This window comes from Helicoverpa zea, chromosome 3 (assembly GCF_022581195.2).
Source record: "Helicoverpa zea isolate HzStark_Cry1AcR chromosome 3, ilHelZeax1.1, whole genome shotgun sequence".
Taxonomy (NCBI): domain Eukaryota; kingdom Metazoa; phylum Arthropoda; class Insecta; order Lepidoptera; family Noctuidae; genus Helicoverpa; species Helicoverpa zea.
In genome coordinates this window covers 8,308,845-8,325,590 of record NC_061454.1, presented here as the reverse complement: position 1 = coordinate 8,325,590, position 16,746 = coordinate 8,308,845, and the positions used below count along the sequence as shown (strand labels likewise).

At 35.3% G+C, this 16,746-nt stretch overlaps 4 protein-coding genes across 4 annotated transcripts; 2 read left to right on the top strand and 2 right to left on the bottom strand.

The window, feature by feature from the left end:
- Window positions 1–828: 828 nt before the first annotated feature.
- On the bottom strand, window positions 829–2,497 carry LOC124646279 (broad-complex core protein isoforms 1/2/3/4/5-like). Its single transcript, XM_047186396.1, has 2 exons — window positions 1,600–2,497; window positions 829–1,312 (listed from the first exon to the last, which is right to left on the bottom strand). The coding sequence occupies exons 1-2, from the start codon at window positions 2,306–2,308 to the stop codon at window positions 1,059–1,061; spliced, it is 963 nt and encodes a 320-aa protein (XP_047042352.1). The 5' UTR covers window positions 2,309–2,497; the 3' UTR covers window positions 829–1,058.
- A 1,201-nt stretch (window positions 2,498–3,698) lies between these two features.
- Window positions 3,699–9,772, top strand: LOC124645622 (geranylgeranyl transferase type-2 subunit alpha). The gene is made up of 10 exons (XM_047185424.1): window positions 3,699–3,837; window positions 3,956–4,066; window positions 4,674–4,789; window positions 5,060–5,259; window positions 5,651–5,812; window positions 6,046–6,159; window positions 6,465–6,691; window positions 6,782–6,965; window positions 7,360–7,685; window positions 7,811–9,772. The coding sequence occupies exons 1-10, from the start codon at window positions 3,835–3,837 to the stop codon at window positions 7,958–7,960; spliced, it is 1,593 nt and encodes a 530-aa protein (XP_047041380.1). The 5' UTR covers window positions 3,699–3,834; the 3' UTR covers window positions 7,961–9,772.
- Window positions 9,133–12,579, bottom strand: LOC124645621 (exonuclease mut-7 homolog). Its single transcript, XM_047185423.1, has one exon. It carries the CDS (start codon window positions 12,329–12,331, stop codon window positions 9,806–9,808), a length of 2,526 nt encoding a protein of 841 aa, XP_047041379.1. The 5' UTR covers window positions 12,332–12,579; the 3' UTR covers window positions 9,133–9,805.
- A 446-nt stretch (window positions 12,580–13,025) lies between these two features.
- Window positions 13,026–16,675, top strand: LOC124645624 (26S proteasome non-ATPase regulatory subunit 6). The gene is made up of 6 exons (XM_047185425.1): window positions 13,026–13,488; window positions 13,725–13,899; window positions 14,714–14,873; window positions 15,266–15,450; window positions 15,866–16,041; window positions 16,441–16,675. The coding sequence occupies exons 1-6, from the start codon at window positions 13,211–13,213 to the stop codon at window positions 16,613–16,615; spliced, it is 1,149 nt and encodes a 382-aa protein (XP_047041381.1). The 5' UTR covers window positions 13,026–13,210; the 3' UTR covers window positions 16,616–16,675.
- Window positions 16,676–16,746: the final 71 nt, after the last annotated feature.

Below are 16,746 nucleotides of genomic sequence, written 5' to 3'. Positions count from 1 at the left end.
ACTGGTAAGACTCAGCAGAGAGATGAACTCAGTGATTAAATCAGCTCCAGATCTTGACATTTACAATGTCTCGATTAATAGGTACCTTTAAGGCCCAATTACTGGAATCCCAAAAATTGCAACATCGACAAAATGATACGTAAAATGTAATGTTGTTATGTTATATTCTATTACTCTATTTTAAAATTATATTTTTAGTTACCCTAAGTTTTGATCTCATGATGTACTGAATACACAAATACAACAAGGGTTCGTTCTCGTTTTATAGATAATAAATACTACGGAACCCTTGACGTTCCAGTTCGACTCGCATTGTTGTAATATTATTTCTCAAGATAGGTATACTTAATTTTGAAGTCCGACACGCACATAACATGTCTTTAATCAAATAATCTTTCATTAATAATTACTTCTTTGTAAACCCAGTGATTTGTAGGTAGTATATCTAGCAGATTAGTTATCAACATAAGATTACGATTGAAATATTTGCTCTCAAACTAGAGGATAATCCGCTCAGTTTTCAGGTTCGCATCAGAATGGCTATCACTATATAGGGGGCCCTATTATAGAGAGTTGCTACCTAATTGCTACCAGCTGCCGTCAGTGGTGCTGCCCTCGTGGTTTTGAAAATAATCTTTTCCGATTGCGCGATATCGATTCTGATATCAGACACGGTTAGTATGACTAAACAACCACTAGCCTAGTGCCTAAACTATTGACAGATAGATGAACGGCGACCATAGATGCTAGGTTTATATGGGCGCGACTGATTTTTTGACGATTGATTTCATACAATATTCGAGACTGATGTCCAAATAAAACAAAACATAATGGAAACAATTATTATATTAAAACAGTATTTTACAGACTAGTATAAAAATAGCCAAAGCTAGCACTGAGCAATATCATTTGTGACTTTTAATAAAAATAGTAAATAATAATATTTATTTTCAATATAAGTAATAGCTGTTATACATAAACTCTATAATATATAAAGACAGTTCTAGGTGTTTGCACTGAGTGCTATAATAGGTAACTTGGTTACCATAAAGCTATAACTAAATATGATGGGTAAACTGCTTAGGGGCCACATTGTCATTGGTATTCTTATATCTAATCTCCTTAATAGTCAGTTGTTTTCCTTGGTGTATCCTTTGCAGGTGACTCCTCATGTCATAGGACCTTGAGAAAGACCGATGACACACTGGGCATTGTGTCTTTCCTGCGTGTGAATCCTTATGTAATGTCAGTGAAGTGGGATGCTTGAAACCTTTTGGACACAATTGGCAGCGAAATTTCGCCAGTTCTGATTCTGTAACGAGATTTAAAATTAAATTAAAATTGTGCATTATGTTAAAGCTTTTATTGAGCTTAGTCTTTACAGATTATTAGAGCAGGAAAATCCTATCTTAGAATTCTGATTAGGGTAAACACATGGCACTTTACAAGATAAAATACTGATTTTATAACTAAGCCACACCTTTAATATTTTCTATGGCTGAGATAATATACATAGATTAATTTCCTATAAATAAATTTGGTGACATATATTTATAAAATTCAGTTTTAACATGGAAAGTGAACTGCTTATTTACATACCAGAACTATTTTTTTCTGATAAATCTTCAACTGACGTTGATTGTGTATCAACTTGCATTTCTTCACTAGTAGATGGTGCTGTTTTCAATTTCACATTATCTTCAGACTTTGAAGTTTCCGGCTGCATTTCAACAGTACCATTTTCTTGTTCTGGAATACTTTTGCTCGGGTTGCTTGTCAATGTGATAGGTTGTGGAATGTACTCTTCTCTGGAACTCTGCATAGTAGCTAAGTTAATTGGTTCATCAGACAATATAGGCACAATATCCTCAGTCATTCTACTTGATTTAGTACTTAAATCTAAAGAGGTGTTGTCTGTTATCCTCAACTGGCTTTTAGATGATTCATCCTCCATGTTATCAGTCAAACCCTTAACTTCTAGTAGCTCAGCAGTTATGAGGAATGATTCCAACTGTTCTTGGAATATGTTCACCTCACCATGGTACATAAAGTTGATGATCGCATTGAGGTCTTCAAACTTGAAGTTTCTGAATATGATCACTGGATGTTGACATGGATTCTCTTTGAATATTTGCTTGAAGTAACTGCTACATGCAGATAACAACATTTTGTGTGCTTTAATTTTGCCTCCATCGCAACACAGCGTTACATCCACTAGATCGTTTTCAAAACGGAGAACATTGAACGCTTCTGTTACGTGAGATACGTAATTATTCCAGCGCAACGAGAACTGCGGTGCATTATTCATTCTACAGCTTTACAACAATATCACCACGTAAATATTGAAACAACTTAATCACTTAAATGAGTTTATCACTTTTCTGAGATAATCGACCAGATTTGATAATGCTCAGGTTATTTTTCGATGTTTCGAGTAAAGAAAGAAGTATTGGACTTGTAAGTTTCTCTTTCATTTACACCAAAATAGGTTGTCTGTCAACATTGACATAATATTCTAGCGTCTGTCAATATTGTCAAATACGAATGTCAAATATGTCAATACCTATTACACGATTTCTAGGTGGAATGAATTGGAATAGATTAGTTATATGTCAATGGAATAGATGAATAGATCAAGATGACTGAATATTGGTCGAAATAAGAAACATGTCAGAAATAAAAATATTAAACTGATTGCACGTAATTCTACAAAATTATATGTAACGAAAAAAACATTTAATTGTTTGGTTTAAAAGTCCATGATAACTTAATCTATTTATATCATAGATTGAATAAAAAGTATCGGTAAACTTTTTAAGTAGCCACCAGACTCGCGAAGTTCTGGGCGAGGAGGTACTTAGGTAAGTTGATCGGTTAGGTAAGTTGATCGGAGCAACATTGGCTACCTAAGGCAAAAACCCGCAGTAAAGCGACTTAAAAAGCTACGCTACGGTGTAAAGGCCCCAGTACACGTTGGCCCAAGTGCGGCCAATACACCCATCACCAATGTGTACACGGGGTATTGGTGCAGGTTGGCGGACATTTGTCAAGGTTGGCGCGCATTCGGCGAGTTGTCGGTTTTTTGGGCACACATCAAAGGAATCGTGATTGTGGCCCAGTTAGGCATGTGGTGTTTACACATTCGGCCAATGTTTAGTTCGTCACCGGCCGCTGAGGATAGTACACTTTTGTGTTGCGTATGACAATAAATAAAGTAGTATGTATAGTAGTGTAGTATAATATAAATATAGTAGTACAGTATAGTATAAATATAGTAGTGTAGTATACAAATAAACAGCCGCAGCCGTAACTACCTACCGTACTACGCAAGTGGTTTGCCGGGCAGCAATGAGCCATGCGCCAATGTGTAAACACCATTTGATCGTGGCCTACATTTGTGCATTGCAAAGCTTGTCCCAACACAGGCCAACGTGTACTGGGGACTTAACAGAGGCATTAACTGCAAAACTCAAATCAAACTCATGCGGACTCTTATCTTCTCGATATTCCTTTACGTTTCTGAAACATGGACATTGAAAGACTGTGTTGGCGGATGATGCTCCGTATTGCTTAGAAAGAAGAAAAAACTTTGCGTTTGCAATTGCAACACTGTAAGTAGTCGCAGCTCTAGTCGCAGTGACAGGTGACAGAGTTGACAGATACAATGCGTGACAATAGCATGACAATAGTGACGTTAGCCTGATTGATCTGTCTGACAGTGTCTGGCGTCTGACTCAATTTTGATTTTTGGAGTAATTTGGAGAAAGATACTTTTTTCCTAAAAATTCAAAATCAGATAACAAGTTACACTAAACAGATCTAAGACAAATTAAAATGGTACACTTACAGCCAATTATTCTGTTATATTTTGAGTGTGATGTGTTTACTTTTGTAAAAGCTAAAATTAAATAATTTTGTGTGAACATAAAGGGAATTGATAGCATTTAATTTTCAGCACGGCCGAGTCAAAGTTCGTACAACTGAAGAAGAACGTGTGAGAAAGGAGAAAGAACGCCAAGAGAAACTTAAAGTTTACAAACATGCTATGCAAAAGATTTTTCATATGGTAAGTTTCAATTTTGAAAATATATTTCTTCTTCTAATCTGGTACTTCGGAGCGACTGTCCACAAAGACAAAAAAAAACTAGTTTGTTAGTGAACTGGGTTGGAGTGTAGCAAAGGGTGTGCAAGGCTTTTGGGAGTTAGAAAATTTTTCATAATTTCTTTTCATTTCCATCATATAGAATACCTAAAAATAAGACGAAAACCATCTGGGCACTTTTTGCCTAGGACCAAGGAGCCCCGTCGACTATGCATTTGTTCGTATTGATTAGGATCAAATTTAGACCCGTACGTGACTTAGGGCAACCCCTACTCGGACAGGTTAGGTTTTTTTTTTTTAAACCACCCAGAAGTACGAGCCCCGCATAGCGGGGCTCCGTCGACTTTGCCTTTGTTTAGATTGACCTTCAGTGCTCATTTTCAAGCGAACCGTTGGTCCTAGGCAAAAGGTGCCCAGATGGTTTTCGTCTTATTTTTAAGTATTCTATATGATAGAAATGAAAAACTAGGCATTTTCAGAAATTTTCATTTTTTATGAAAAATCTAAGTCCTTTGCTACACACTAACCGTGAACTGGGCATTTATTGATCTTCATTTAATATGACTTTCAGAGACAAGAAGGTGAATTAGATAAGGATTTATTGGAGTTAACTGGAAAAGTGTTGTCATCCAACCCGGATATTAGTACATTATGGAATATCAGAAGAGAAATACTGTCTATATTCAAGTAATGTCTTTTGCGTTGTGCCTTTATGATAAGTTGCCACACATTGTCCTTATCTATGTCAAATTATCATTACAAAAAGTGAATTATCATCCCAGCATTTTGTGTTAAAACTTATCAGATATTGGCATTCACAGACTGTACATACATGAAATAATTATTTGTAAAATTACGAAATGCCCACAAAAAGGTTTAAACATCACCCTGTTACTACATTAACAAATAATTTATAAGGTCTATGGATATTAACCGATAAACTTACAATATTTCCAGGAAAAATAATGAGAGTGAAGAAGAATTGTCTCAACTGTATGATGCAGAATTGCATTTGACTGAGTATTGTTTAAAAATAAATCCAAAATCCTATTGTGCCTGGCACCAGAGGGAATGGGTGCTGACCACTAGGACAGACCCTGACTGGGCGAAGGAGCTTTCTCTCTGTAATACATATTTGAAGTTAGATGAGAGAAATTGTAAGTATATTCTGCCTCAATAATAAATCTTTGGCACAAATGTATTTATAGAGCCAAAATCAATGGTGGCTTGCACCTAATTTCCAAGTACATTTTCTCTGCCAGCTGCTCACCTAAACTACTTTCAGTTCTGTGCAGCCACTGGCTCTGTTCCAAGCCACCATAATATACTAAAAAGCCGTTTTCCCATGGTTTTCTCCCAAGTCCTGTGGGAACTACTGGCCATATCAAGATAAAATATAGTCTATGCTACTCAAGTAGTGTGTAGCTTTCCAACAATTACGTACTTTCTGAGCCTTTTATATTCTAATATGGCAAACAAAAAAATGTTTATCTTATTAGTATGGATGAAACACAGACTTTTAAAAATAAAATCTTATTATCCTTTCAGTTCATACTTGGGATTACAGAAGATTTGTTGTAAGCCAATGCACCACACCATTGAAAGATGAATTTGACTTCACAACTGATAAACTAATGGACAATTTCTCCAATTATTCTGCATGGCACTATAGGAGTAAAATGCTTGTGCAACTTTATCCAGATTTGGAAGGTTAGTACAGACAACTTCAGGTCAGTGGTAACAGTTTTATAGGAAAATCGTACTTATTACTATTGAGTTAAGCTACATGACAGTTACCACTGATGTGCAGTCTACCGTAGATTTAAGTTGCATATTTATTGTACTAATATTTTATAATTCGTTTAACATTGTTTTAAAGTCTTGGTGTCGAGGTGATATAATCCTTTTTAGACACCAATAATTTATGGATTTGTTTTTTCCAGGTGGGCGACCAATAGAGGACAGCCATCATAAGCATGAATTAAAAATGGTACAGAGTGCAGCGTTCACTGACCCTGATGACACCAGTGCATGGTTTTATCAAAGATGGCTTTTAGGTAATGTTTTTGGTGCATTTTTCAATAACTACAATAGCCACTATGACTCAAAACAAGTCTTTAAGAGTTAGTTGACTTTATGTTGCATTATACATATAGGGTGACTGGTAATTAGTGAGTGATATTTGAACTCCTGATTCTAGTCATGATTACAATCAATTTTCCTTATTATCATATTGTCATAAAACTAAAGAGAATAACAAAGTTTCTTTAGGAAAGCTGTTTGTAAAGACATGTATCTGTCACTAATTACCAGTCGCTTTACATTTAAACAATATCGATTCTAACTATCATTAATTTTACAGGAGCTGTTAGAACAAATATAAACATTGTAGTCTATGCCTTGTCGCCATTGAAAACGACAATAGCATTTAGTAAGCCTGTCAGCCAGCATTATATAGCTTCAAAGACACGCTTATTTTGTAACAATGAACTAGTAAATGGAGAGTGGCAGTCTTGTACAGGACGCCAGTATGATGTTCTATGGATTTTGAAGCATAATACGGAAATCAATGAAAGTTCAGATGTCAAGGTAAGTTTGGTTCATTACATTCGAAATAGTTATGGTACTACTAATTTAGAAGCATGTGCTTCAATCACTATGATTTTTTATTTTTTTCAGTTGGAGTATGACACGGAAGATGGGGGGATTGAAACGATTCCTGGCATAAAGCAAAATTCCAATACCTATATTGGTAGAGGAGAAGTTAATTTCGAAAGAAAATATTCCAAGCCTGTAATTGAAGAACTTATCAATCAGCTTGATGCTTGCCGTCAGTTGTTGGCCATGGAGCCTGACAATAAATGTAATTATGGCTTTTGATATTACAACATGGAAGTCTTTTTGATTTTTTCATAGAAGTTTTTTTGGAGAAGAAGGATTAGGAAGGCTGACCCCACCACCGCGTGGGATACATAGCAGAAAAGCGAGAGAACATTAAGTATTTTTGTCTGCACTAATATTCGAAAGTAACATATTACTGCTTTAATTTCATAAAATTTGTTAGTGTTGGGAGACCCAATTATTAAGGATGGCTATATTGTTTTTTAATCATCTCTTATTTTTGTTTTAATATTCATTTAATTTATTAAGAAAACAAATTGAGTCAATAGATATGGTAAATATGTACATCTGAAAATCGACACAATAACTTGATAAAATACTGTTATACCATGATCATAATACAATTTGTTTTTCAGGGACACTTCTGACAACAACTGTGTTTCTGCACTGCATTGATGCAAAACTGTATCACAATGAAGTGATAGAAAATTTACATACATTGAAAACCATAGATTATTTGAGGGCTGGGTACTATGATGATTTAATAACCAAATGGAGTATAGAAGATCAACTGGTTCTGGATTATAAAAACAATACTCAGGATTTAAAAATAATGTTTAATGATAAAATAACCAGCTTACCTCACTTGCAATACTATAGTTACTGTGAAAATGTTGATTTATCCAATCAGAATTTGACATCAAATGTCTTGCCTTCATTACTTATGCTTCAACACTGTAAGGTAAGATTATCTTCTTATATACATAAATGTTGTTAAAGAAAGTCGGGCACCAAATCAACATAGATATTATATCCCACCAAAAGTTCAGTGCATCTTTTTATAACCAAATGTTTTCTTTGTTACAGAAATTATCCTTAGAGAATAATAACTTAACTACCTTAAGAAAATTCCCGAAATTAAATTTGGAGGTTCTGAATTTAAAGGGAAACAAAGAGTTAACTGAGGAAGAAGTAGAGTTATTTAAAAAGGAAAACAATTGTATGGTAATTTTCTGAAGAATATATTGACACCTTCTGGTTGTAAACATATTTTTAAAATATAATTATATTTATTAACAAAGGCTTAAACTACAATCTTCACTGTGACAGTTACTGAATACATTAAAACTATGGAGGAGGGAATGATAGCGGAGATGCCATTAGGAAGATAGGTCAGGCGCCCTCTTGTAGGCAAAGTAGGGTACTGTAGGGGTGATCAATAACTAGTTCATAGTACTAACGAGATGTCAAAGATTGATTTTGATTGCATTTTAGCGCTCTACTTTCTAAGGAGATTTACGTTCTTACATCTCCGCTAATAATTTTGTCCTCTATGATTAAAAACGGAATGCTAATATCATTATAACTGATCAAGCTAATGCAATACAAATGATATATTTTCGGTTTTCTCTATTAATGCATCTACAGTCTACACATGTAAACTGTTCTGTGTGGTGAAGGTTTTGTCAACAATAATGGTCCAAATAGCAATACAGTTTTTATTGTAACTTGTATGAAATAACTGAAGTGCCTACTTTTTATTCTACAATGTTAACAATGTTTGAATCCTACTAATATGAGGATATCAATAGTTCAAAACATATTTGTTATTTTGAGTCTTAATATTAGCACATAATTCTAATTTATAATATAAAAGCTTTTACACATACCGAGAAAAAAAAGTTTAACATAGGTACAACAAAAATAATATGTTACAAGTTATAACAATGTAGGTAATTAATAATTTCAAAGCACCTTATACCTGCAACTTCATTTGTATAATAATAACAAATTGAATTTTAAGTCTTGACTCATTATTATACTATTTCTAAGATTTGAAGCTGTAAGTACTAAACATATAATTAAGAATTATCACTTTTTTTGCTAAGTTATTACTTTTGATAAGTACATCATATTTTATGACTATGTTGTATAGACTGATTTCCTTACAAAAGTAATTGTATTGGTTTTTAGTATCATGTAAACAGAGCTGCAGCCATGTAACTAATACACATTGAGAATATTGAAAACAGTATTAATTGCAAGAAGGTTTATTGCCAGTAACAGAGTTCGCCTTTTAGCTGCAATCCACTGAAATCTAGATTGATTACAATAAGCATCAACAACACATTAAAGTCTTTCCTACTTTATTTCATCAAGAGGCCTTTCATTCATTTGTTTTTTTTTTAACTTATATACTTTATTTGTTTATTTAACAGTTCTCTTCATTATCTATCTAGGCATGTGTTTAGAAAAATATATATCTATTTATTATGTTTTACAGTTAATGTTTTGTATTCTTTTTAGTTTCACAAATAAACTTATCATAATATGATACAAGTACCTACTTTAATAATATGTTTCTGCTAATTGATAAAAAATCTGCCTTATCAGAACTACTTTAACATAACTCTTTGCACATTATAATAATTAATATCTGTACCAACTATATAAACTGTTGTCTGTTACTATCTAGGGAGTTATAACATGGGGAGTTTACAATCAGGTAATGGGAATGTGCTCAGTAATAGCTTTCTACATTACCAATGAAATTGTTATTATTATATAGGCACCCTATTAATACACTGAGGTAAAGCATTTGTACAAGTGCCTAATATTTACTGTTTTAAATGAAGTTACGATAGGCAGGTAGGAATACAGGTACCAGTAACAGTCAAAATAAAATTTATTAGTAAGATATTCTACTGCTGTGACATTTCCAAATAGCAACAGGCTTTAATTTCAGTAACATTTATATTTATTTAAGTTAGGTACATTATTTTATCATGTTGAATTTATTTACATATAAATAAATTATTGTAAAATGAATGAGTGTTTAACTTTTGTACCCCTTGAGAAAACTTACCAAATTTTAAGTTTTTTAAAATTGTAAACCACTTCAGTTACAGGTTTTAACAATATGTCTTCATCCCAAAACAATTTGCCACATGTTTCACATAGAATTGCACATTTACTTAGTGCTAATAGTTTACCAGCATCGTAGATGTCTACAGTGGCACCCTTACTTGTGGTAAGGGATGATTTAAGCTGAACATCAGGTTGATACAAATCTTCATCACAATCAGAATCACTCAGAAAATTGTCATAATATGAATTTTCTTCATCATCACACCCATCAGGGTGTATGTTGGGCGGTTTCAACAATCTTTGGTAATCATTACACATTTTCACAACTTCATCTGAATTCAGTTTTCTTAAATCTTTACTATTACAATTAATACAAAAGCTGAACAAATTGTCTTGTTCCACTTTTATGTTAAAACTATTAAATATTTTTCGTAACTGTTGAATAATAGTGTCTTTACCAACTTCTAATATAGAATTTTGTGGAAATATTGTTGTTGGTGAATGTTTAACTTTACATACCAAAACTAGGCGATTTTCTGATATTGCTACATTGATTGCATCATGCCATAACATTGTTGCTGGCATGACGATAGTATCTATTCCACAGTATCTTAAATAAGGCATCAAATTAGATAACAAAGGCTCAACTATAAATTTCACTTCATGAACTGATCTAGATTGCACCACAGGGACACTTGCCTGCAATCTATCAACAACTTTAGGTTTCTTTGTACATTTTTTCTTACTTTCCAACATAACATCATTGCATATTTCCTCAAAATTAATTTGTTGTTCTGAACACAGTTTCTGAAGATATTCATATATTTGTATCAGCACATGAGCATCCAATGCAGCATATAGAATTTGAGTCTTTCTTAAAGGCCTCAATTCCCAATTAGAACATTGTTCAGATTTTTCAAGAGGTAATCCAAAACATGACTGTACTAGACAGCTGAGGCTGTTTCCCACATTATCGCTGTTTCCTGGCAAGGTGAGCCCATTATTGAGAAGACTCTTCCACAAAGTCCCAAGATCCAGTAATCCTTCACCTTGCACTTTAATATTCCCCAGACCTACTAGACATGATTTCATTTCTTTCAAGTCTTGCTCTAGACCAAATCCTACTTTAATGATTTCTGCATTATCAAGGAAAGATTTATGGAAAGTGTACCAAAAGCTTGAATATTCTGGTTTGTTCAATACTAGAGCATCTAGAAGATATACTTTACTACTAGTTGCAATTTGTATTAATGCAACTTGAGAATAAGTTGCTCCAAATGATGGCTTCCATTCACAGTCAATGCCTACAACACTGCTTTTGACAACTTCTGATATCATAAGATTGTAAAATTTTTCTCCATTGTCAATAAGTGTTATCTCATCTTCTAGTAAACTTAATTTGTAATACTCCTGTGGAGTTTGTGGTGAACTGTCATTGGTGTCCCAATTTTCCTCTTCAGGGACATCATCCAAAGATATTTCTTTTAGTGCCAGTGGCAACTCATTCTCAGCCATGTTCAAGTATGAAGCCCACTTAAGAGCTTCAGTTCGGTCATATTCCACTAACATTTCAATGAATTCTCGTCCGGAACCAGCATTCTGCTTCAGTGAATCCTTCACTAAATCCTCCCATACAGAGGAGCTCACATTGTGTTCTTGATATTTTTGGTGTATTAAGTATCTCAAACCACCAGTTGTGCGATTTTTACTCAGATTCTTACAAGTTTCTATAGGAATGTTGAACTTATTACATAAACGAGCCACTAGTTTTCCTAGAGGTTTATAATGAAGTTTATCATATCTAACATGTGAAATATCATTGTCATTTACATAATGTTGGACATAATCGCGAATGCTCACTGTTTTGTCAAGCAATTTATCCAAAAAAATTAACAGTGGCTTGGCTTGGCCAGGACACTCATTTAAATACTCATCAATCAAGTTTGATTTGTCTTGTAGGATCAGTGGAAATACTAGATCCTCAACAGGTATATCGTCAAACAGTTCCATTGCTATTACAATGTGAGATGCTTGCTTGCAGTTATCCATTTTAACCATATCTTTCACAATGGGTAATATTTTTTCCTTGATTGTAGTAATTCTGTATGTTTTGACAAGCAGACCCAGGAAATGCTGATTTCTTTGTTGTGTAGCTATGTGGAATGCAGGTAGTTTTAACTCTTCAGTAGGTAGTGTGCCACTTGATTGAGACCATTTAAATAAAGTTTCCACAATAAAGTAAGGTAATGTTTTTGGCTTACAATCCTTGAAATCATCACATTTGATAACAAAAACTAGAACTACTCTGAATGGTTCAGCTGCACACTGAAGAAACGATTCAATATGAGATTCGATTGCAGGGCTCTTTTTCCAGGTTTTCCAGGTCACTTTGAGTTGGTCTAACCATCTTCTCGAATGGCTATCAAGGCCTACATTTAGTCCCATAGCCCGAAGAGAATCTTCTATTGAGGGGACTATTTTAATGGATTGATTTTCGCTTACTAGTTTATTAATATCCATCGTGTTAATTTTATGGAAACTCTTTAGAACTAATTCCTGGCCATCAAGTTCGATCACCAATCTCTACATAACATCCATAGGATTTGATATAGTTTGCACTTTAAATGTTTGTACCTAACACTACTGAACACAACTATTGGTAGTACAATAACCTAATTAATGCGATGCGACAGTGTTTAACGAATATCCATAATTCTTTAAAATTCTCTGTATTTTGTATTGGTATTCCTGTCAATTTCAACTTCAACTCATTCTTTCCACAATTCATTCAATCAATATGTCATTGGGACAGAATCAGTCAAACACATGTCAAACACAAGCACATCACTAGTCAGACAGCTGTCAACCATAAATAAACTAAACCTAGAAATACATCATCGTAACCCCACGCCACGCCACTCGACGCGTGTAAGTAAATACTATTTTACTATTCCGTACACAAGAATTTAGGAGTGGGGGTTCTGGGTTCTTCCATCGCAATATCATCGTATGCTCGTTAGTATTTCCACAACACACAATATTTTAAAAATTCACTGCATTCATTATTTTGTCTATGGCTGATGTCGCGTTCCAGTATAAAAATAAAGGAAATGTTTTGATCTTAGCTTTGAGATCGTCCCTGTCCTACTTGTTTCCTCGGGTTAGAAAAAGATAAAAAATAATAAAGACAAAATCATGCTTCTGGGTGTCAACTTGATCAATCCGTAACGCACGAACAGTGACTTTTGTTTTTACAAGTTTGGTTGGAGATACAGCGATACAGCAGAATACAGCTTTGAGTTGGGTTCCTTGAATAACAAAATTGTGTGAAAAGTTCTGTTGTTTTTAACACGCGAATATTTAGTCTGTTTAATTGATTGTAAATAAACTAGTACAAAGATGGAGCTATCTGCTGAAGGCAAAACTCCTGATTACATGGCATTGGCCGGGATTAAGTTCAAGCTCAGTTTGCCCCAGTTAAAAGATGACCAGCAGCTGAAGGAGCAGCTCTTGCAAGGAATCAAGAATGGAAACATGGCGCCTTATTACAAAGAGGTTTGTACTGACCTCGGGTGGAAATTCGATCAGAAGCTATTTGATGATATGGCTAAAGAAAATCATGACAGGTTAAACAGATTTGAAGAAGATGATTCAGAAACCCCTGTTTGGCAAGATAGGTAAGTCTGTGTTACTGATGCAAACCTTTTAGTAGTATCATAATCATAATATTCATAATCATTACCTTTCATCAACAACATACAAGACATATCTCTATTGTTTGTTTTTTTCATCTGATTCTTGTTCCCTCTCACAATTATTAAATGAAGCTTATGTACCAAACTCATAACAACTCGCTTCTTTGTTCTCTTAGTTGTGTAAAGTAAAATAATATCAACACCATACATAATTTCAGATTGGACTACCTATGTTCTATCGGAGACAAAGAAGGTGCAACAGCTTTGGCTACCACAAAGTATGAAGACTCAACACTGACCACAAACAGGCGTCTGGATGCGGTGTTTGCTTTGTTTAGAATTGCTTACTTCCATGGCTGTAATGTCAAAGAAATGGGGAAGAATATAAATAAGGTATTATATTGTTTCTTTTCATTGAGGAGGTCAGATAGGCAGTCGTTTCTCGTAAAGCACTGGTACTCAGCTGAATCCGGTTAGACTGGAAGCCAACCCCAACATAGTTGGGAAAAAGGCTCGGAGGACGAGATGATTGTTTCTTTTGATTGATCTGTCATAAGGTTAAGAAACTATTAAACAGCAATCTGTGTATGGGTGACCATCTTGCCCAAGTATCTGTGTTGTAGAATAGACTGTTGGTCTATGTAAAACATTGGTACTCAGTTAGACTAGAAGCCAACTCCAACATACTTGGGCTAAGGCCACGCATATGATGGTAGTTTCTATTGTTAGAAACATATTTAAATATATGTTTGGAAGCTGTGCATTATAAAAACTAGTAGACCTTTCTAGTTTGCCTTGGGTAACAATAGTTAGAGATGAGATCCTTGCTCAGAAGTCAAAAAGTGGAATAAATATGCAATGATGACTAAGCATAAAGCAAATTCATATCATCTTGTTATAGATTTATAAGTTATGGTTAGAGAGTTTCAAATAAATAGACACTCTATCTGCATCTCTATTCTAACTCTCCCATAATGGGCCTGCTGGAAGAAATTTCTCATGAAATAAGCTGTGCCTATGTACTATGTATTATATTTTTCTTATTTTCTGTATTTTGTGTGTGTATCTAAAACAAGTTTTGTTGATAGACCATGGACATTCATTAGATGCATAAAAATTATGGAACACTTGTATGTTGTCTGTAATTACTGTACTGCATTGCATAATCTATGCCCAACAATTAATTCAGGTAATGTTGTTCTTTCAGGCTCATGAGCTTGTTGACAAGGGCGGAGACTGGCGCTCCAGGAACAAGCTGAAGGCATATGAAGCCATCTACTGCCTCGCAGTCAGAGATTACAGCAAGGCTGCTGACTTATTCATTGACTGTGTGTCCACTTTTGAGTCATATGAACTGGTTGATTTTGGTAAGTAAATGTAGTAATCAATTTTATATGATGAATGATTCTCAGCTACATACATTTTGCTTAGCATGCATCAATCCTGATTTACCATGTATCCAGATATTCACAAACCCAGAAATTATGGAAGGCTCATGGACTGTTACATGTATGATCAACTAATTGTATATTGTACTTAAATACAAACTAGCCTATTTATGTAAATAGAATTCTCAGCATGAGGCTAACCAACTGAGTTAATGGACGGGGACTCTTACTGACTAAAGCCTGTCATGTTCCTTCTTAAGCCCTCTATGTACCAGGGCTGCGGTAACTCTATCGAACAATCCTGCAGCCCATATACATGCTAGCCTGAGATTTTAAGTTAAGTTAATTATAACATCATATTTATGTTACAGGTACTATCATCCAATACTGCGTGCTAGCTTGCGCCCTTGCTCTAGAGCGCCACGCCTTGCAGTCAGCCCTGCGCCGTCAAGGAGCTGCGGTCCAGGCTTTGCGTTCACGATTCCCGGAGCTGAGGGAACTCGTCGAGTCGCTCCATGAATGCCGCTATGCTGATTTCTTGAAGAGTCTTGCTTGGGTAATATATAAAAAAGTTATCATAGATGCAACAAAAAGTTGTATTCATAGTTATCGGCACGGATAATGAGCTCTCGGCGGAAGAGTGGGGATCGCTTTGCGCACTGTACACTTAAGGCAATAAACCAATAAATCACCTTCGCGGTGAAGGTCAGGGCTCAATATCCTTGGCGATGATTATATCTAAGTTGACTCTTAAAGCGTTTTCAAAGATTTCCTATGTCTTATCACCCAAATTACGAAACAACGAAACCAACTGTAACTGCAACATTTCACTAGTCATGGGCACAAATTATGAAGAGTCATGTCATTATTAATCTGGGGTTGGAGTTTTGGCAGACAGTTCTATGTGTTTTATGCAACAATTGTTTTTAATATTCTCTCTCAGTTGATCTTATATCTAATTTCTTATGTAGGTAGAGACTCAGATCTGCGTAGACCCAGTGTTCAGGCCGCACTATCAGCACTACGTACGCGAGGCCCGCATCAAGGCCTACGTGCAGTTGCTGCGTGCCTACCGCTCGCTGAGCCTCGACAACATTGCCGATACCTTCGGCGTCTCCCGGGAGTTCGTTGAGGAAGAGATCTCTAAGTAAGTATTGTGATGATGTTTTAAGGAAATGAACACGGAGGAAGGAAAAATAAGTGGAGATGCCATAAGGCAGAAAGGTCAGGCGCCTTCTTGTAGGTCAAGTGACGTATGCTATGAGTGACAAAAACGATTTAATTACTACTGAACTAAAGAGGAGTTGGGTTCTTTGACACATCTGTCAAAATTTGGTCTTGATTGATTGGTCTCAAAGAAGGCGTATGAGGGCGGAGCGAGAAATTTTGGCGAGCTCATTTCCCATTTTGGCGAGCATTTAGGAGATTTATCATATCGCCACATCTCTGTTAGTCATTTAGGGTCGTCTCTGTTGTCTCTATGACCATGAAGGTGTAAAAAGGTGCATGGAGATGATACTTATTCTGATATTCTTTTTCCTTCCAGCTTCACAGCAGCGGGTCGCCTACAATGCCGTATCGATGCGGTCGCCGGTTGCGTAGTAACGGGCGCTGGTCGCGGCGCCGACGCCGACCGCTCGCAATTGTACCAGGCGACCATACGCGAAGGAGATTTACTCCTAAACCGTGTCAAGAAGCTAGCTAGTGTCATCAACTTCTAAACTTCTACGTCTTATGTGCGCTTGGTAATTTACTTTATATAATATAATGCTTTTAAGTAATTATTGTAGTTTTTCTTACCTTTTGGCAACCTGTAGAAGTAAGTAGTTGTACTTATATGCAATGCAATCAT

Bases quoted from the DNA above. Each gene is read 5' to 3' on its own strand.
- LOC124645622 (XM_047185424.1), top strand. The intron at 5,260-5,650 runs GTAAGTATATTC...TTATCCTTTCAG, and splicing joins GAAGTTAGATGAGAGAAATT to TTCATACTTGGGATTACAGA. The intron at 7,686-7,810 runs GTAAGATTATCT...TCTTTGTTACAG, and splicing joins TTATGCTTCAACACTGTAAG to AAATTATCCTTAGAGAATAA.
- LOC124646279 (XM_047186396.1), bottom strand. From the start codon at position 2,308: ATGAATAATGCACCGCAGTTCTCGTTGCGCTGGAATAATTACGTATCT. The intron at 1,313-1,599 runs GTATGTAAATAA...ATCTCGTTACAG, and splicing joins ATCAGAAAAAAATAGTTCTG to AATCAGAACTGGCGAAATTT.
- LOC124645621 (XM_047185423.1), bottom strand. From the start codon at position 12,331: ATGGATATTAATAAACTAGTAAGCGAAAATCAATCCATTAAAATAGTC.
- LOC124645624 (XM_047185425.1), top strand. From the start codon at position 13,211: ATGGAGCTATCTGCTGAAGGCAAAACTCCTGATTACATGGCATTGGCC. The intron at 13,489-13,724 runs GTAAGTCTGTGT...ACATAATTTCAG, and splicing joins ACCCCTGTTTGGCAAGATAG to ATTGGACTACCTATGTTCTA. The intron at 13,900-14,713 runs GTATTATATTGT...TTGTTCTTTCAG, and splicing joins TGGGGAAGAATATAAATAAG to GCTCATGAGCTTGTTGACAA.